General features: G+C 34.8%; 1 protein-coding gene and 1 pseudogene across 26 annotated transcripts; one reads left to right on the top strand and one right to left on the bottom strand.

The window, feature by feature from the left end:
• Positions 1-4080: 4080 nt before the first annotated feature.
• On the bottom strand, positions 4081-8180 carry LOC132037799 (uncharacterized). Of its 26 annotated transcripts, none has more exons than XM_059428420.1 (8): positions 7644-8176; positions 7504-7560; positions 7367-7402; positions 6400-6422; positions 5419-5478; positions 4798-4885; positions 4543-4617; positions 4081-4465 (listed from the first exon to the last, which is right to left on the bottom strand). In XM_059428420.1, exons 1-8 carry the CDS (start codon positions 7779-7781, stop codon positions 4418-4420), a joined length of 525 nt encoding a protein of 174 aa, XP_059284403.1. In that variant the 5' UTR covers positions 7782-8176; the 3' UTR covers positions 4081-4417. The 26 variants fall into 26 exon arrangements, 5 of the variants coding, with proteins under 5 accessions (XP_059284403.1, XP_059284401.1, XP_059284404.1 ...); XM_059428418.1 differs by having other exon boundaries at positions 4081-4388; positions 7644-8145; XM_059428421.1 differs by having other exon boundaries at positions 4081-4388; positions 7504-7542; positions 7644-8141.
• Positions 8181-14956: 6776 nt separating this feature from the next.
• LOC132037798 (E3 ubiquitin-protein ligase RSL1-like) lies at positions 14957-21359 on the top strand (annotated as a pseudogene).
• The last annotated feature ends 240 nt before the right edge of the window (positions 21360-21599 follow it).

Genomic DNA, 21599 nt, shown 5'->3' with positions numbered 1-21599 from the left:
TTCATACCGAACACACCCTTAATGAAAAAGGAAAAGTAAATATACAAAAGAAATAGTAGTATAGATAAGTAGAACAAAGACAAGTATAAACACATATACTTAGGGGTCATTTGGTTCTTAGGATAAGGATAATAATCCCGGGCATAATGTGAGATTATTTTATCATGCGTTTAGTTATGGGTATTATTTAGTCCCAGGATTATTTTATCCCACCTTTGTTTTATCAAGTACTTACTGCTATTTGGGGTGAGACACCAGAGTCAATTGTTAAACTCTTACACAGACTTCAAGGGAAAGCTGTTGAATACCGTTTTCTTTGAAAGTTTGGACAAATATTTGGCTATTCAAGCGTTATATTGTCACGAAGAGACTGAAATTTACGAAACAACCTATAATTGTAAAATCTTACTCTCTAACTTGAAATTTTTAAATTTTTTAATTAGTTTTAAATGTATATGTTCCATAAAATTTAATTATCTGTTTTTGTTTACAACATAAAAGGTACATAAAAATAATTTTTTGTGTACTTTTGTTTTTAGCATTTAAATGAGATCTAAATGTCAAATGCTAATATACATATGTAACACCACCTCACTATAGTAGCAATGAAATTCTCAAACAAACATTGCCACTACAACTAGGTTTGACTGTATGCAAAGAGTTCAACCTTAAGCAGGGGCGCATCTACCTTAGACCGACGGGTGTCACGTGACACTGCTTTGTCGGAAAATTTTGCTAAATGCGTACAGTCAGACCTCTCTATAACAACATCTGCATATACTAGCATCTCTCTATAGTAGCTAAGTTTTTCGGAACCGACTTTTTATGTTATATTTTACTTCTCTATAACAGCACAGCAACAACCAACTTTATAACAGTACACTCTTTGTAAAATTACCCCCCATATAACATCTATCTTCTTTTCTTGGTAATATAATAATTAACAATCTTTATAAAAATAGAATATCTGTAATTACGAGGAATAAGTGTAGAGACTTTGACCAAATATTAAATTTGATACTTTAATGTACTATATTTATGATAGAATATTACATATGAATACATCTTTGAAATCTAAAACATTCATTGTTTTCTACTTTTATTTATAAATAATTTTCAAAAAGGAAAACAATGTGAATTAGGAGTATGAATCCTATTCTTTAAAGCAAGCAAAGAGACAAATCTTTGATTCCTAATCCTTTTAAAACGGAACCTATGAAACCAACTACAATTATAAATTTCTTCCATCATTCTTGAAAGAATTTAATTTTCAAGTAGATTTAAAATGTGTGACTTGGAGCTTAAAACTTTATACATTCAATTGTGAAATTATTGAAATTGTATTATCTTTCTTTAATGTCTAAGTAGTGAAGTATGCATATCTTTGAGATTTAAAATCTAAATAATTTTGTTAATTTTTATAACATTGAAAAATAAAAAATTTGATTTTATTCATCTTTTTTGTCTATAAAAGCCAATTATTATTTCAATGACAAATGTTGTTATAGCCTTATAGGTGTATAACAACAATTCTCTATAACAGCCAAAAATTTCGGGCTCAATGATGCTGTTATAGAAAGGTTTGACTGTATATATAACTAAAAGGCAAAAGGGAACATAGAGGATATATTGTGTAAAGTGACACCCTTTGCCATAAAGGACCGCATAGCTCAAGTGGTTAGGCGCTTAAATTTTCAAATGAGTATGCGAGTTCAACTTGAACCAATTGGTCCATATTCACATTTGTGCATTAATACGACAATAAACAATTCAGATAATAAAGAAGGATCTTGTTGCTTCCTTAGTTAGTTGTTGTGCGGTTATCTTTTATGTTTATTTTTCTTTTACCTTCTTTCTCTCTAATGAAATTAATTAAGAACAATTTACAAAATTAGATGAATAATGAGTTGTTTAGTAATTATTTGGTGCCCTATATAAAAAAAAGGTATTTGGTATTATTTCTAATGAAGTTATTGTTTAATATGATGTTATATTGTTTATTTATTATTTCTCATTTTAAAATTTGTCTCCACTGATGTAAAATGCAAGTACACCACTGACCTTAAGGATGCCTTTTGTTCAGAGGAAACTATTTTTCAAACTTTTTGTTTGATTTCTTTTTAAAAAGTAAGTTCTCGAAGAAACATTTTTTCCCCTTGAAAGAAAAGAGAAATTCTTTCACTAACAAACTAGGAAGATTGAGGTGGCAGGACCCCAAAACTTTTTCTAAGTGGCAGGGCCCCCATTTTTTTTTTTTTTTATCCAGAAATTACTAATGACCTGATTAGCAAACACGTGGAGGCCTTTTTATATTTTTAAAAACTTCGGGGTCCCTTTTTTCTTTCCCTCTTACTTCATTCTTTTTTCCTCCAACTCCACCGATTGTTGAGCTTCACAATTTCCCACACCTCCATCTCCAAAAACTTTGAAGGTAGCTTTGGGAGCGAAAAAAGCTATTTCAAGAGCCAATATTTCATTATTTCAGCTTAAGAACAGTTGCAGGTTACAGAACCCCTAATTTTTTTCCTATTTTGATTTCTTTTGAGTTCAAAATGGTATTTTTAATGTGATGTTCTGAGTTTACAGTCATGGCGAAGCCCTAATTTGTTGATTCTGAGTATTTATTAATTCCAATTTTACAGTTATGACGAAGCCCTAATTTCTTTTTATTCTGATTTTTTGTTGAGTTCCATTGTGTTTTGCGTGTCATATTTGTTGAGTTCCATTGTGTTTTGCATGTCTTATTTGTTGATTCTTTTGAGTTAATAGTCATGGTGACGAGTAGAGGGCGTTCCGGATTACTTTGGAGAGTTGACTACAAGCCTTCTTCATCTAGAAAAAGGTTAAGAACAGAGGTCATTGACCTAGATCCCGACATAGGTGAAGTTGAAGCCTCAAAGAAGAAACAAAAAAAGAAGTTAAATCGTAGATGAAAGAAACAAGCAGAGAAGTTAAATAATAGACCAAAAAACGAGAAGAGTTAAATAATAGACGAAATGAAGAACCAAATGAGTTCATCAATAGATGAGATGAATAACCAGATGAGGTGATTAATAGACGAAATGAAGAAGAGGCAGACGAGACGTCTCTTGATAAGATTCTCAAGGAAATTGATGAATTTGAATTTGAAGAAGAAGAAGTAGCCAATTGTGGTGCTGGAGAAGAGGAATGGGGCGCATGCGAGGTTCCGGAAGATGAGGAGGACAATAGTGATCGTCTATCTGTTCCTAAAAAGGTCAAGTCCATCGCCATAGAAAAGCTGGAAAGGCTTGGATTGACTTCATGGATTTTGGAAGGCGTCGATTTGACCAATATCATAGTAAGGTCTTCTATGAAATCGTGTTTTGACTTTAAAGTTCAATTACAAAAGCATAAACTTCTAAATATGTTTCGTAAAACTTGTTTCGGCCATTTCTTGGACTTGCCCTTACATTGAGATAAATTTAGTGGAAAGCTTGTTCATTCGCTTCTTCTAAGGCAAATTAATAATTGAAAGAAAAAGCATGAGATGTGGTTTTTGATTGAGGATATGCTATGTTGTTTTGGGCTAAGGAAGTTTGCATTGGTCACTGGGTTGAAAATTGGTGCCATCCCTAGTGGAAAGGAGTTGAGTTTCAAGGTCCATACAAAAGAAGACAAGTTCTCTAAAACAGTTAAAAAAGTTGGTTCAAGTGTTACCTAGGATTTGCTCGTGAAAATCTTGGAAAACAAATCATTGACCAAATTCACTACACCAAAAGAGGGCTTTAGTGGCAATAGATTTTGCTTTTGGCGGCAATATTTATTGCCGCAAAACCATTTACCGGCAATTGATTAAATGCCATTGGATCCAAGGTCGCTAAAGCCTCTAGTAGCATTTATTCATAATGCTGGTAAAGACCCATATTATTGCCGCTAAAAATAATTACTTTTAGCAGCATTTATGTAGTGGCAATAGCTATAGCCGCTAAAGCTACCTTAAAATCCACATGTTTTGAGGCTTTTGTTATTGCCACTAAAAATGCAATAACTGCCAAGGGAATCTGTTTTAAAGGCAATTATTATTATGAAAGCTAAAGTTGACCATAGATTCACCTTAACCCACGAATTTAACCAAGCACTATTTTATAACATTTTTTCTTCCCAAGAGAACAAGATTTGTTTCCATTCTTATAAAAAAATTCAGTCTCACAGTTTGATTTTTCCTACATTTCATCTACTAAATCAAACACAACAAAATGTTTCTTTGTGTAATCAAAGAAATTTTGAGCATCTAAACAAGCTCTTGCAACACACCCTAATCAAAAAGACTGAAGCTCATATCCTCATCTGATTCCTCTTTTTCTCCAACTTCTCACCGTTCATGGATTCAGCTGCGGTAGGAGCAACAGAAGCACCACCACTACCGCTTGCAGGAGCATCCATGGTATTAACACCTCTAATTGCGTCCAGCAGCAATTAATTCAATTATATCCTCACCCTCCAGCTGATACAGAGTTGGTTTTAAGTCTACTGCGATTACCATCAATGCAATAACAACACGAATTTCATCAAGAAACTTACATCATTTCGCACACTTGGGATTGTAAGGTTCTCTGCGTTCTTTATTTCGAGAGTTGACAGCTCCATAGAAGATGTCTGCACCAGAAAATTTAAGACCATTGCAGAGAATTATGGTCACAACAGTGTGATAATTACAGAAAATTAAGACAAGAATAAGTACATCTTGTTCTTAGGAAAAGGAATGTTAGACCTATACATGAGGCTAATATCTAGATAGCTCTTTCTAAAAACGTCAAAGTTTAAATGAAAACTGACCATGCCACGTGACAGACATGGTTGAGAATTCCACTTTTTGGCCGAATCAACTTCAACTAGCTGATCAACCGAAAATTTCTCCCCAGCTCTCGTAAGTCAATTCTAAGACTTTGTCAGCCAACTAAAAAGCTACATCAAAATTCATCAACTATTGGAATACAACAAAGAATAAAGTGATCTCCATTTACTCCAACATCTAAATATCAAAATTAATCAAATATTGCTACAAATAACAACATGGACTTACTAATACACTGAACAAAGCTACCAACAATCAAGAAGAAAAAAAATCTTATGAACATCATCTTTTAGGTTGGACTCGAATTTTTAAGCTATGGTCTTACTAAGAGCCAAGGGAAGGAACTCCAAAGCCTACACAATGAAAGAATTTTTCTATTATTGATGTGTCATTTAGTGTCCCATATGCACCAAGCCTTTTGACCTGCCAAAGCAAATCATTCTAAGCATCTCTAACACTTTCACTTCAGGAATTTGAAGAAAGTATAACATAACTATGCTTGCATTGTAAAATCCCTGCATTTAGAATTGGTTAACATGTGAGCCCACACTTTCAGGACAATCAAATGGAAGTTTCTCCGAATTATATTTAAGCTTGTATACCTGTGTCCTTGTAATAGTTTTTTCAACACTTCTCCCAGGAGTGGTCCTGTTTTATCAGATCTGCAAATACACATCAGCAACCATTATCAGAGTTTGTTTTTCCAGACAAAGAAATATGATGCTCTAGTTTGATACAAAAAGGTGCAGTAAAATTGCTCTATGATTTAGGCAGTAAGAGGCTGGAGCATAATCGGCACCATTGGAAATGGAAAAGGCAGGAAGAAATTTCAGAGATTAGAAATTCTGGGATACAAAACTTAAAATGCAAATATGGGTAAAGAATTTGGGTTCTTCTTTTTTGTTTTCATCCTTATAATTAATCACCGCCTTCTCTTAAAAGAGATGAACCTTTATATTGCAGAGAAAGGGAAAGAAAAATATCTCTGCAACCTCCTTCTCCCCGATCCACATCCCACACCATATAAGAATGTGTAAAGTAAAAGATAGCATCAAAGATCAATATTTGAAAATGAATTTAAACAGGTTATTCTTCGCTTTGAGTTGATTGTACCTAGTTGGTGAGGTTTCCAGGTTGTACAGGTTGTAGGGCCATCTTTAGCTATAACAGTTGCTTTATATGAACCGAATAAGGCAAACACTGGTAAAGCAAACATAGGTGTACAAACTCACAAACTATGTGCAATGCATCAATCAAAATAGAGGGACGAGACTGGCGAGGGCGCACCAGGGCCATCTTTAGCTATAACAGTTGCTTTATATGAACTGAATAAGGCAAACATTGGTAGACCAAACATAGGTGTACGAAATCACAAACTATGTGCAATGCATCAATCAAAATAGCGGGACGCGATTGGAGGGCGCACCATTTTTATGAATGTAAATTGGCAGGTTGCCATATGCTTCTTAAACATACTCCAGAAGTTCATAAAGACCAGAAGGTATCACTGATACTAAAGTCAGACAATGTTTAAGTGACATAATGTATAATCTCAAAACATCACATAAGAACTTAGGCCTCACCTGATCTGCCGCCAATGCTGCAACTGCAGAAACCCAAAATAGATAAAATTTGTGAGCTCATTGATATCACTTAATCCATCATAAGATAAAAGATAAAGTCTATATCCAAATCATTCTTAGATCGTTCTGTTTTTTTCTTTTTGATGCTCTCATATTCAGTCAAATTAGTTTGATTCTTTAGAAAGCATTACTTGAAGCATTCAATATAATTAAAAGTAAAAGAAAATTTGAAGCATGTCACTTCTTCTTCTTTTTGAGAATCTAATATTTTGAGAGAACAAAAGGTTATTCAAGCCTATTATAAGAACTACAAGGAGGGGACATCAAGATATGCTATGGTTCCTAAAAATTCTACCTACCAGACCATGATTGTAACTAGTAATATATATGAATCTTCAAAACAATCACCCGAACTTGGTAATCTACCTAATTGTGCTCAGATGCCATGCCAAGAAATTGTACGAACTAATCTCAAACTATGAGAATATAAACCCCAACAAATGCATCGATAATAACTTGCAGATTCTAGTAGAGCAATCAGGAGGAAAATAGATTAAATAACTCACAGGAGTATTGATTCTCTATTGTCATTGACAAGCCTTTTCTAGACATAACAGAGGAACTTTGATACTTCTGAACACTTTTTTGACTATCAAATTTAACAATCAAAATCAATGAAGCAACATAATTCACATGATATTCAACAGGAAACATATGAAATCCCAGGTGAAATCAGATTTAATAATAGGACCAATTTTTTCCAATTAAATTACTGGACTCCGAGAAAGCTAATAGAACTCTGTTAATACAATATCGAATTGCCGTCAACAATAATCTCAATCTGCATAAGGTCCACAATAATGAAATTAATTATTTCAAAAGTGAATTAAAAAAAGGTCGATTTCAAATGAAATTGTTCAAGCAATTCTACATACAAAGCAAATCGAAAATGACAGATCTGACTCACTGTGACTTGTTGAGACATCCAATTCAGTACTTCAACCTAAAATCATTACGAAAAAATCACTGATTTCACTCGTTTTTCAAATCAATTGAATTGAAAAATCAAAATTTGAATTATACATATGGATAATCGCATAGTACCTGCTTCGAGTGTAGAACTTCATTTCTCAGCTTTCTCTCCTGTTCAAATAAAGCAATTTGTACGGTCAATTAGGTTTTCAAATTAGACTAAAAAGCAGAGTAAAGTAGACAAAATAATGAAGAGATAAAGAGACTTTAACCCTAATATCTCTGATGATTATGTACTTAAGAGATAGTCGTAAGAAACTTTCTGATGAAGAGGACCGCCGGAACGTAGCTATGCCGCCGGAGAAGTTAGACCGGTGTGGGAGATGAAAAAGAAAGAAAGGTAAAATCATAATTGACTTTCAACGTATATCTTTTTATGCGCTCACTTTTATTAATTGCAAGTATTTTTTTTAGCAGCAAAAATTTAATTGCCACTAATAATTGACTCTAAGAATATGATTAGTGGTAATAAAGTTATTGTTGCTAAGTAAATGCCACTAAATGTCTATTTTGGTATAGTGATTGCACAAGCTTAAGGTGTGATTGCTGTGGTTTGTTCACTGCATTTTATTGGCACACGACAAGTCTAAAACAGTTGAGACGAAATGGATAAACTTGGTTGATTCTTTGCCGCGCTTTAACAAATATCCTTGGGGAAAGATATGCTTTGATTTGACACTAGATTAATTGACGAACAAGGTGGACATGTTGAAATTATTTAAACAATTCATAAACGACCCACTACAAGCCTAACTTACTATCTTTTCGGGTTCCCCTAGGCATTGATGGTAAGTTATCCATACCAATATCATTTTATTATAGACCATTGGTATTCGGTTGACCCTATTATGTGTTGAATTCCATTACAGGCATGACATATGAAGTAACCCCTTTGTTGGACATAATTGTGCCAAATCAGGGGTTGTTCTACTTCCAACTCCAAGGATGCTGATATAGCGCACTTCACGCCAAAAAGAACTTAATCCATTCAAAAAGAAAATACCTACTGAAGAGGTAACACTTTGAACTTAAGTCTATTAGAATGCCTATATTGTTACATTATAAACTACTTGATGCATTTAAAACGAAAATACCTGCTGAAGAGGTAACAATTTGAACTTAAGTCTATTAGAATGTCTATATTGTTACATTATAAACTTCTTGATGCATTCAAAAAGAAAATACCTGCTGAAGAGGTAACAATTTGAACTTAAGTCTATTAGAATGTCAATATTGTTACATTATAAACTACTTGATGCATTCAAAAAAAAAAAAAAAACCTGCTAAAGAGGTAACAATTTGAACTTAAGTCTATGAGAATGTCAATATTGGTACATTATAAACTACTCATTTTATGAACTGATCTTGTTGATTTGTTGAACTTAAGGGGGTGCATCCTTTTCTTTACCCAACTGTTGGTGAGATGGAGAAGGACCACATAAGAGATCTTGTGTCTTATGATGCGGAGGAGGTGGATGAGGAAATAGATGCATTGAGGGACGAGATTGCGAATGCGACATGGATCAGTAGGCCAGGAGAGCCTCGCCAACAACGTGTAGTAGAGCAGAAGCTTATGACTTCTAGTAGTGGGTTTTGCAAAGAGTGTGGTCGAGGGTCGAATACTGTTCTAGATAGACTTGCAACAATTGAGAAATCAATTGTTCAGTTTAAAAAATGCATCATGCATCTGATTTAGTTGAGGACAATTTGTACTATTAGGACAATTCGTAATATTATCTTTGTTTGTATATGATTTAATGGATGACTTTAATTGCTGCGCCAAATATTACCTTTGTTGTTACATTACTGTCAATTAACTTTTAGAATCAGTTGTACATGTTCAAATTAATCAGTTGCGCCAATTATAAATTGATTTGTACTATTAGGACAATTTGTAATATTATCTTTGTTTGTACATGATTTAATGGATGACTTTAATAGCTGCGCCAAATATTAACTTTGTTGTTGCATTATTGTCAATTAACTTTTAGATAAACAACAACATGTTTACTCAATGTAATTTCACAAATGGATATAAATTAAGTGTAGACATGATAAATTTTAAACTTTGAAAATACATTGGCAATCGCGCACAACTGGTCTATGAATTAATTGTTATACACGCATATAGTGGTAACATCTGATTTTGGCTATATATTTTCTGCCATAAATCTAATGATTACACCTATATGATCCCTTCCCAATGTGGCGTTTCAACCATTAAACAAGGAAAAGAGGGTTTTACAATTAATGCTTTGATGAGAAGTGGAAAAGACACTCATTTTTAATCTCTATATATCAATCCCTCCATCTTCAATCCTTCTTCATAAAAATTCAGATTTCCAAAACTCTTCAAAAACCTCCTATAGTCTTAAAAATGACCAACTTCAACAACAACCCAAATGACCTTCCAAATGGCCATCATGACCTCCCCCTCCCCCCCCCCCCCAACAGCCTTACGAAGCCCTTGATCCTCGGGTTAGTAGAACGTTGTGGGAAGTACTCGTTGTCAGCGGGAGCATTACCACGCTGTTTAGGCTTGTGCATCGGCTTCAGGAGGACGTGTGGTTTGTCTGTCACCTTGATTTCACCACGAGAGGAGTAGAACGAGCGGCATCGTAGGAGAACAAATAGGAATCTCACTGAACTCCTCGCTGATCGGGGAGAGGTGCTCAAAGACTACAACCCCCCCCCTTCTCTTCCACATTCCTGAAGCTTCACCCCATATTCACTTCAACCTCCCCCCCCCCCCCCCCCCCATAACCCCCAATAGTTGTAGTTTTTGTTTTGTTGTTGTTTTTGTGTTTAGGGTGCTATTTTTGTTGTTTTGTTTGACATGCCATGTAAATCACCCTATGTAAATATTAAGGCTGCTTCTTGCCTTTATCGGTATTCACTTCTTTCTAGTCTATTTCATGTACTGATAACGTAATAGTTCCACCCATAGACACTAGACCTAATTGTGTCTTCTACTAGACGTTATTGAAAATGGGGAAAATAAAAAATAACGATATAACTGTCAAACATAGACACTAGACCTAATTTTATCTTCTACTAAGCGTTGTTGAAAAGTGTGAAAAATAAGAAATACCTAATAACATCAATATTAATGGGAAAATGGAAAAAATTGCTTGTTATACTCGCACACATAGACACTAGACCTAATTGTCTATTCTACTAGACGTTGTTGAACAATGGGAAAAATATGCACTGATAACTTAATAATTCCACCCATAGACACTAGACGTAATTGTGTCTTCTATTAGACGTTATTGAAAATGGGGAAAATAAGAAATAACTGATAATTGTCAAACATAGACACTAGACCTAATTTTATCTTCTACTAAGCGTTGTTGAAAAATGTGAAAAATAAGAAATAACTAACAACACCAATATTAATGGAAAAATGGGAAAAATTGCACTGCTATCTGCCACACATAGACACTAAACCTAATTGTCTATTCTACTAGACGTTGAACAATGGGAAAAATATGCACTGATAACTTAAGAGTTCCACACAGACACTAGACCTAATTTTGTCTTCTACTAGACGTTATTGAAAATGGGGAAAATAAGAAATAACACCAATATTAATGGGAAAATTATGCACGTTAAAATTGATGAATTAATTCTTGAAACTAATATTTGTGGGCACTTAAATGGGCTCTTAACAAATATATAATGTCATATTAATATAAAAACCAATATTAATGGAAAATGGGAAAATATGCACTGATAACTGCCACACATAGACAGTAGACCGAGTTGTATCTTCTACTAAACGTTGTTGAACAATGGGGAAAATATGCACATTGATGAATTAATTTTAAAATTGATAAATTTATTCTTGAAACTTATATTGGTTGGAATTTAAATGAGCACTTGATAAATATATAACGTCATATATATAATTTAAACACCAATATCAATGAAAACATATATGATGTTCACATTTAGTTATGTCATCAATTTCAAGTTGTGACATGATCATCACAACCAAAGACTTTCACTAGCATATTATTAACATTAATCAATTAGTGTCATTGTTTAGATCATTATAATGTTGTTTCACTAATTCAATGATGACAACATATTGTTTAGTCAAAATATAAGTTTTACATTAAAAAATTAGTTCAATTCTTATTTAATAAATGTTTTTCGGTTGAAAAAACATGTGTTACATTGGACACTCTACTAATATGTTGTAGATGAATTATAAACAAAACGTTCAGAACTCGCTTATAACTCCAATGGTAACTTTTTTCAAACCCAACGTTCAAATAACGGTAATATTTCCATTATAAATACCCTCATCCCCAGGCTTTCTACCAAAGAGTAAAAAACCGACATTTTGTTATAACGCAAGGGAAGATTATTAAAAGCGTCGATTCATTAATTACTAAAATGTCATAGAAGTCGTTGTCTAATTCGTATGGCACACAAAAGGGAATATGCAAGCGTGGTGATTTAGCTCCCATTAAGATTTCAAAGATACCACAAAATCCTGGAAGAGAGTTTTATGTCTGTGTGAAGGGAAAAGTTAATATTTAATTTGCTTATGTCTGATTTAACTTGATACACTACTATTTTTTTTTATTTGTGCAGAAAGAAGATGGTGGTTGCGGTTATTTTAAATGGGTCGATGATGATACCCCATTAATCATTCGGGAGGAGAAATTTAATTTAATGTACAAGCTCCACAAAGCTGAAGAATCATTGGAAGAGTTAGAAGCCTCTTCTTGGAAGCGGAAGTATTGAGGGATTGGTTTAAAGATCAAATGAGGGAAGCTCAGACTGAGAGGACTCAGGTAAAGAAGGAATTAAAGGCAGCTGAAATGGAGAGGGATCAGGCAAAAAAACAATTGAAGACAACTAAAGTAGGGAAAGAAAAGATGAAGAGGATGCTATTGTGTTTAGTGTCATCTTTAATTACCAAATGGGTCGTTTGTGGCTCCTTTTGACTGCATTTCCTTCTATAATCAATTGTCAGGTTATTTTATGTCTAGACCGAATGCATTTGTTAAAAGCGAAGACAAAATGACAACGTTTAACATAGACCAACAACAGTTATAAAGAGACCAATAACATTTATACATATACTGCAGCCATATCAAAAACAAAAGGGCAATATAAATGCATTCACTGCATCCATAGAAGACACAAGGGAAATAGACCAATAGACCAACAATAAGAATACATTTTATTGCAGCCACATCAAACAAAAGGGCAATAGATCAATAGACCAACGACAAATTCACTGCTCAACTTAAGAAGAATTCTGCTCAATTTGTGACTAATTCTGCTCAACTTGTGACGAATTCAGATTACAAGTGGTCCTCTTGTGTCCAGGTTATTTGCATAGGGAGCATTTATTTCTTCTCTTGGCTGGTTTCTTGGTATGACTACATTCTCCCTCCAAGACACCCTTTTTACGCTTATTACTCTTTCGACCCAGTTTACGAACATATTTTGGTGGGGAACTTGTGCGCCCTGCATATATGACGGAATCATCCACTTACTTTCATGAGGAATTTGGACAATGTCACCTTTATATGCTTTGTAGTATGCATCTGCGAAGAAGTAATATGCAGAAGAGTGGTTATAAACGGAGTCTCCAAATGTATATGGATACCTCTTACTCAGATCTGTTATGGCATGTGGGCATGAGATCTTGTCCACGTCGAAAACTCTATAAGAACATGACATAGTCGACAGGTTGACAGTTGCATGGTCGCCGTGTCCGCACGCGGTATACTCGTTTTCATTTACCCCAATGAAAACTACCTTTTTGCTCGCTTCAATTCTCTTCCTTATCCTTGTTTCGGCACGAGGCATGACACGGTTGTTTAATAAGAGGAGATTCTTTGCTAAGGTACGCCTTTCATTGAATTTGGTAGCAAACCTCGTATTAATGGCGTTGAAAATGGCAGTTATGGGGAACTCTCTCTCTACTAGAAACATTGAGTTGAATGATTCGACAATGTTTGATGTCAGCACTTCAAATCTATTCCTCGGGACAAATGCCCTACTATATTTATCAAACCCAACTTCATCCCTAAGGCAAGCAGCTACATCCGATGCACCGCGCTGAATTTCACTAAGGTGATTATAGAACACCTCCGAGGTATATGCTTTTGCTTCTTTGTAAAAGAATTTCTCGAAGGATCCGTTATGGAACCTCCCACACATTCTCTCACAAAGATGCCTTGTGCAAACACCGTGGTGAGCATTAGTGTAAACATCTCGTATTGCCTTCTTAATGCTATGGTGCCTATCAAATATTATGCCCAAATCTAAGCTGTTAGGCACAATGTCAAGCAACTGTTGGAAAAAGAAATTCCAAGAGGCATCACACTTCGAGTTAACCACATAACAGGCCACTGGGAAAACATGATTCTCCAGATCTTGTGCCACAGCAGTCAACAAAACAACTTTTTAGAAGCATCACTTACATAGATAATGGACATTTCTGTCGACACGGGGTCTATATTACCAGACAGAATCACGCTCCTCAATAAATCATCATAGGTGTAGTAATCATCCAATTCAACAGGTTGGATGTTTTGTGGAGAATTCCACTTCCAGACGGTTTTAATACAAACCCAGTTACCATCGAAATCACCAGCTGCTATCTTTTTACCCTTCATAATAAACTTAAATTGGTCTATACTACACGCAAATTACCAAAAATTATAAATTTTGAAGAACACGAATTAAAGCTTACCAGATCACGAATTAAAACTTACCAGACCAAACTATAACCAAAGAGTAATTCCCAAGCCGTAAAACCCAGGAATAAACACCCAAGTCGAAATTTATTTTCAAAAGCTTCAATGGGTTTAACAATGACATCTGAGAAAGAAGGAACGGAAGGAGAAAAGGAGAAGAAAAGCTCTGCTAAGAAGGAACGGAAGGAGAAAAGGAGAAGAAAAGCTCTGCTATACTAGGGTTAAGATCGAAAGAGAGGAGAAGAGCTGATTTGGGAGCTTCATTTGAAGGAAAAAGCGAGAATATGAAAGAGACGAGAAATACCATGGAGGCAAAATGATTTATAATAATTTTTTTTAATTTTTTAAATTCTTGGACGAAAATATATTTTTTTAAATTTGGGACTTATTTTGGTGCCTCTATAATTTATCTCCACTTAATTAGCCTTATTCTAAATAAATGTGTCCTGTCACCTAATAATTAAAATTTGATTCCAGATTCCGAGAAAAAACTTGTTATGGGCCTGTCGCCACACTTCCCTAGAGTGAGAAATAAATGTGTCCTGTCACCTAATAATTAAAATTTTGATCCAGATTCGAGAAAAAACTTGTTATGGGCCTGTGGCCACACTTCCCTAGAGTGAGAAGAGGACACTGAGAATTCTTTCACACTCTTCCTCATACAGACAGGGGCGGATGTACATGGTGTTGTAACACCCTCCACAAAAATATTACATTATATATATAAAATAATTTTTTTATATTTATATGCATATATTAATTTTTGAATACGTGAACAAATACAAAAGGATAGTAGGTTGATCCGATCCGCCACTGCATGCATAGCATAAACTCCAGAGTTGAAAAACAAAGCAGAAGGTGAAGAGTCCATAGCGGTTTATCAGTGGTTAAAAAGCTCTTCCCAGAAATAATGGAAGTTAAGGACGAGCAACGCCGTGAAATACGATCTCCTCTTCGCCTATCAACTCCAAATGGAAGAAGCTATGTACAGCTCCCTCCCAAAAGAAAATGCACTTCAAGTTCAAGACTCACTTTTTACAATGAGGAAGTCATCCCAAAGGAATTGTCCAAATACAAGCAGCAAATCCACGATTGTGAAAATGAAGAAAATTGAGATACTGAAAAAGTGTAAGGGTTTGGTTGAAAGTGCTCCACTATTGACTAATGAAATTGCACTACGGAGAGCACTGCTTGAAGGGCTTCATGTTTCTACAAGTCTGGTATTGATGTGGGTTATTATCTTTTTGGATCGTAAAAAATATGTGAGTCCTCTCCACCTACCATATGTAATACTATTAATAATCCATCCATTTTTATTTGTCGTGTCTATTAAAAATAGTTACCCATTTTTAATTGTCCAATTTAGAAAATTAATAGATAATTTACCACCCTTAGTATATTAATAAGTCAGATTTTCCAATTTCTTTTTCCAAAACTTTGGAATTATGAAGAGATTTTCCGATTCATTTTTCCAACACATTGTATAAGATGAAAAGATATGAAAATTTTGGCTCCTTAATAAGCGTCTTACAAATCAATACATGACAAGTAAAATTCTCTCCATTTCAAAATAAATGAATTTTTAAGACTTTTTCTTTTGTCCAAAATAAGTGAATTTTTCAAGGTGCCAGAGGTTATTAATTAAATTTTTCCAAAGCTACCTTCTTTTTAATAGTTTTTCCAAATCCCAACACTTACCATTTCAACTTTTAAGAGTGGTTTGGGAAAACACATAGGGTAATTTAGTTAAAATGTCCCTTTAATTAATGCCCATTAATTAGATTTCTTAATCACACCCCAAAATTCATTTATTTGGAATGGAGAGAGTAATGTTTATCACCTGTAACAAATTAAATATTCTGATCCTGGACATTTCTAGAACAGTTTAGTTGTGATTTTATAGTATTTTGTCATAAGAATATAATTAATCAGGTATTAGTAGATGCAGTGACCCAGTGAAAATTTAGTGAATAAATCAGTGTCATGTTTGGCCATAAAATTTTGACAGATTTTGAAAACAAATCTTCAAATCTCAAATTCTGGCTCAAACCTGTTTTTGGGCCAAGATCTATGTTTTGGCCTTTTCAAAACTTTTAAAAACTACCCCAAATATTTGTATTTTGTAAAAAGAACCCATCTATTTATGACCCAACTAATTCTATCTACCATGTTCTTCCATTAAAGCCGTATCTACCATGCTCGTCGTGAAAAGATTGTTCGTACAATGTGGGAAGATTATATTAAAGAATAACTAGTTACTATCGTTGTTTTTTTTTCTTGCACAGATGGATCTTTGTATTGTAATTTGAATTGTAGTAGCTAGTAAGCGTGTTATTAGCAGTTGTTATTAAAATATCATGTTCTGCATAATTTGGGATTAGCGACTATGTATGTTTTGTATGGTTGGGTATTCTTGATAGTTTTTAGAAATATGAGTATAAGTAATGTTTCATGTTTTCCAAAACAAAAAGTGAAATATGTTTTGAAAACTATGGCCAAATACATTTTCAAAACTTGAAAAACTTAACCCAAATCAAGTTTTTCAATTTTTTTTCGGGAATCTATGGCCAAACGCTAGCTCAGAGTGGTTTTTGGCAACAAGAAAAATCATTCATCCTTAAAATTCTTAATATGTCTCTTTCTAGTTATGAAGAGGAACTAATGAGGAGTTGTTGAGCTAATTGAGAATAACTTAGTTGCCTAAAGTAGATTCTTTAAAAGTACTTATGATATGTTTTTGGGTCTGTCAATTTTTATCTTAGGATAGAGTAGGGTATAGTGTATGGTTTTTATCTTGGATTTATAGTGTATACACCCACTCTCTCTATCGCGCACTAACTGGAGAGTTCTTCATGCACAAGGTTGAGGCAAACTGTTTCATAGAATTTATTAATATTGTATTATGTATAAATCCCGCCTCATTACGATTGATGTATGTTTTTGCAGGTTAGAGGCAAATTGCATCCAGGGGAGGGAAACATTGTTGCACTGGTTGAACAGGCAACTTCTCTTTTAAGAAAATTTGTGGATTGTATACCATTTCTTTTGACACCGAACACCGTCAACTTTGCAAATAAACGTGCTACTGATGCCATAGTCTCCCAGGTTAAGCAACCATTAAAAATTACTCGAAAGAGAAAGAGCATCACCAAGAGTTGTGCTATTTGTCTGCAGGATATTGATATAGATCATATGTTTCTAATTAATGGTTGCCTGCATTGTTATTGCATTTCCTGTATGAATAAACATGTGGAAGCTAAGCTCCTTCAAGGAATGCTACTATAATGCCCTCATGATGGATGCAAGTCCAAGTTGAAAATAGATAACTGCAAAAAGTTTTTGACACCCAAGCTATATGATTTGATGAGTGAACGTGTGAAGGAAACTACCATTCCTATCACGGCAAAGATTTACTGCGCAAATCCCGAGTGCTCTACATTGATGTCAAAAGCAGAGGTCCAAATTTCTGCCCAAGGTGGGGCCGTAACGTGCACGTAATGTTGCCTTATTTTCTGTATCAATTGCAAAGTTCCTTGGCATCAAAGCATGACTTGCCTTGCCTATAGAAGATTGAACTCTTACAAGTGCTTAGACGACCCAAAGCTCAAGTCTCTTGCTACACAGAGTCGTTGGCGTCAATGTGTAAAGTGCAGCCATATGGTGTCCCTTGCGGAAGGTTGCTATCATATTTACTGCAGGTCCTTTGCTTCTTCTTCCTTCTTACATTCTTGTTGCACATGTTGGTGTTGGAGTTATACTAACTCAATTAGGTAACAGGAAGTGATTCACAAGAACTTAAAATGTTACAAGCATGACTATAGTTCATTCTCTTGTGTTTTCTCTTGAAAGGGAAAATATAAAAGTAGTTATTGAAATAAGGTAATTTGTAGCATACACTGCTTTCTTTTTTCCTTTGATCTTTAGGTTTAGGTACTGTTAGTGATTGGTGGGAACGTCCTCAGAAGATACATGTTTTTGTGTCCTAAGTACAATGATTAAGCTTGTTTGACTTAATTGGTAATTTTCCGACAACGTTTTAAGAATTGCCTGCTTGACTGATTGGTGCTGCTCTAAGCCAATAAACTATAAGCTGAAGATAAGAATATTGTTCTTTGTAGCTTAAATAAGTACCAGGTTGTCACAAGCCACATAAAACGTGTGGCTTGTATTTGCTATTAAGCTGATTAGTCGAACCAAAACATCATATATTGAAGATACCAATGAGATCCCTACTGAAAATCATGAAGTCTGACTGGAAAACAAAGGACCATATGTTTACCAAAAATAAAGGAGGAGGAAAAAGTATAGCAATTCTTTCGTTGGAAGTTTTTGCTCCATTACTCTGTTCTGACTTTTCATAATTTTGGGTGAAGTTGTTGCATCTGTTCAGATGGCTGGAGTTACAAGCTAGATACAATATGCTTTTCATGACAGAACTTTTCAACATTTTGGAAGTTCTTCTCATTTCTTTATTAGGTGATTTTAACTATTGCCAATGGAGAACAGAAAGAGCATCTGTTTTAAGGAGGTGCACTAAACAGGGATAACTTTTTAAGTTGACAGTACAGTTAGCTTATCATGCTGCAAATCAGTTTTATTTTGACAAAGAAACCGGATCGTTTGCCAAAATCCTTCCTGTATCCTCTGCTATGAGAGACGGACCACCTCAATTATGTTGGCGCACTTGTTTGTTGTGAGTGACCAGCTTGCTCTGTCGGGGCGGCTCAATGATGTTAGTGGCCTAAAGCCAAAATATATTAAAAAGGCCTTAAACTTATTTCATAAAATTCATATTAATTTATAATGAGACACAAAAGAACCGCTACATTTTTGGTCTAGTGGTAAGAGCACGCAAGTTCTGAATTCTGCCGTGGGCAAAAACATGGTTATAAGGTAGAAAGGTAGAAAAATGGGCCCACCGATTTTCTAACTTTGCATCACTTGCTTTCGGTGATTTCTCAGTTAAAAAAAGATGACGCATAACTGCACTTGATTGCTGGTGCATGAATCAAACATGACAAAATTAAGTAGCTAATTTAGAAACATCGAGTTGAAATTCGAAGGTAAAATCATCAAAAACATGAAAGAGAAATGAGTGTTACATAGAGAAGGAAAAATTAGAATAAAAAAGGAATATAAATATACTATTTGAGTTATTTTAAAAAAATTACCGTTATTTTTTTGGGGCCTTAAATATTTGGGGGACTAAGGTAGAGGCTTCATTTGATCCCTGTGCTCTGTATTTCTGTAGATTCATTTTTGGATTGGAAGGTTGTCGACTCGACCCATTTTGTAAAAGAGGGTTATAATTTGATTTGCAATGAGCATTTTTATTGGTTGCTGGATGTGCTGGAAGGTAAACCTTTTAAAGTGGCAGCCTTTCAGTGTCTTGAGGGAAGATTGGGAAAGTAAATTTATTCTGGTCAAGTTATAGGAATGATATCGGGGAAAGAACATGATACTGGTAATGGTGGTATGTGTTAGAAATGTGTAATTATTTCAACTACTAAAAAGGAAAAGAGAGCGGAAAACTTAACAGACACTCAACTTGCATGACTAGCATCTTTCAGCTGTATAATCTTTGTGCTATTGTATTTTAGAAAGGCCTTAAATACGTATTGGTCTAAAGGTATGTGGAAAGCATCATGCATCCAAGTGTTTGCACCAGAGCTGGAAATGAAGTTGGAATGGAACATGGACACTAGAGTTATCAGAAACGAAAACCTCTAGGTGAATTCTTCCCATCTGTGTGTTGGTGAGAGGCAGTAGGTACCCAACGAATTAGTGGATGTCTCGCAAATTGATCCAAACACCACTGTTGTTAAAAAAGAAGAAGATCTGGAAGTATCAATGGAGACTTATGAAGTAACTCCTCATTCAGACCGAAAAGGTGACAAAGAGGACCTGAATAATTTGTCCCTTTAGTTGTTATCATCTCAAAAAAGAAAATGCTTTGTCCCTTTAGATGATGGAGCATCCTTTCGCTATGCTTTAGTTCTTCCAAAGCCTTTGATCTTTGCCTAAAGTGTATGTGATGCATGGGTCTCTGTCTTCCAATGTTGAGGACTTGTACTCTACTTCTTAATTGTGAAGAATCGTGCAGCTTGTAAACGAACTTGGACAGAGAAAAGTACAAATAGGAAATATATCAGTTGGTCATCCAGACAATATGAGTCCCTCGCAATACCAGAAACCGTATAATTATGAGAATCCTTAAGTATTGCTAAATGAGGTCGAAAGTAGCAGGGTAAGGTTTTAGGACTGAATCCCACCTATAGACCAGAAACTAAAGATCTCTTAGACATTAAATGCCGAGGTAATTAGGTGATCCTTTTTTCCTTGGGTTGTTTTGAAGTTTGTTGCAACTGTTTATTTTATTCCATGAAATAAATTAATCTAGGTGTCTCTAACCGAGTCTAAGGGAATTGGAATCTTTTTGTTTCATTTGTGGTAGAAGGTGATTCTATGACACTCACATCTATTGTCTCTTTGAGCAAATTTTGTTGTTTCTTTGCTGACAATATTTGTTCTTTTTGAAACTGGTAACTTTACAATATTTGTTCTATAAATATTCTTGCCTTTTTCTTTCCTTTATTTGGGCAGTGGGGTGGTGTGAGTTGGGTATACGCTGTAATTCATGATTTTACGAAGTTTAACAGGAGAATTGAATACAATCTTATTGTCATTGAAAAGTTACATGGTTTGAACTTCCTTCCCTTATCAAGTAAGTTTTGTGGCTGAACTTCATTTGATGTTGTAAGAGCTAAGTTTGAGAGTGAGTACCTCAAATATTTTTTCCCCAGATGTGGTCACGAGTTTTGTTACACATGCGGAGCTGAATGGAAGAACAAGAAACGGACATGCTCCTGCAGAATATGGGACGAGCGATATATCATTCATCAAAATTGATGCCAACCAAGGAGACACCGATCGTGATGACTGTTCTGGTCTATTTTGCAGAGACTAGTCACCAGTGAGAAGAGATGGGAGTAAATGTAACTTTCGTATGTGCAGTTCTTTTGTTTCATGGGGCTCCTGTACTCTTCTTATTAATACATACTGCAAGGATGCTTATATGTATTAGTAGTTTTGGACAAACGATTTTCCTTTCGTGATAGTTTTTGAGGTTCTGTGGTAGTATGTGGTTTCCTTTTTCAATCTTTTAAAAAGAGCATCGCGTTAATTGCAAGGGCATGCATTGGTTAAGATAGAATCACTATTTCCTTCACCCTTGCTAGGTTTCCGAAAAATATCTCCACTCTACGTCCCAAGTGTTGATGATTTCCTTAATGACGATTTAGTCTTCCATTTTTAATCATGTGTTGAGTTATGCATGCAACATAACGTGGATGTATAGAAAAGCTGTGAGCAACACTGGTCTCACAATCACAACAAACAAACGTGGACATGATAATTTATTTACATGTACGTTAAAAAAAA

The sequence above is a fragment of the Lycium ferocissimum genome, chromosome 11 (assembly GCF_029784015.1).
Source record: "Lycium ferocissimum isolate CSIRO_LF1 chromosome 11, AGI_CSIRO_Lferr_CH_V1, whole genome shotgun sequence".
In the NCBI taxonomy this organism is placed as follows: domain Eukaryota; kingdom Viridiplantae; phylum Streptophyta; class Magnoliopsida; order Solanales; family Solanaceae; genus Lycium; species Lycium ferocissimum.
The sequence above is the reverse complement of the archived record's forward strand: the minus strand, read 5'-3'. Positions and strand labels throughout refer to the sequence as shown.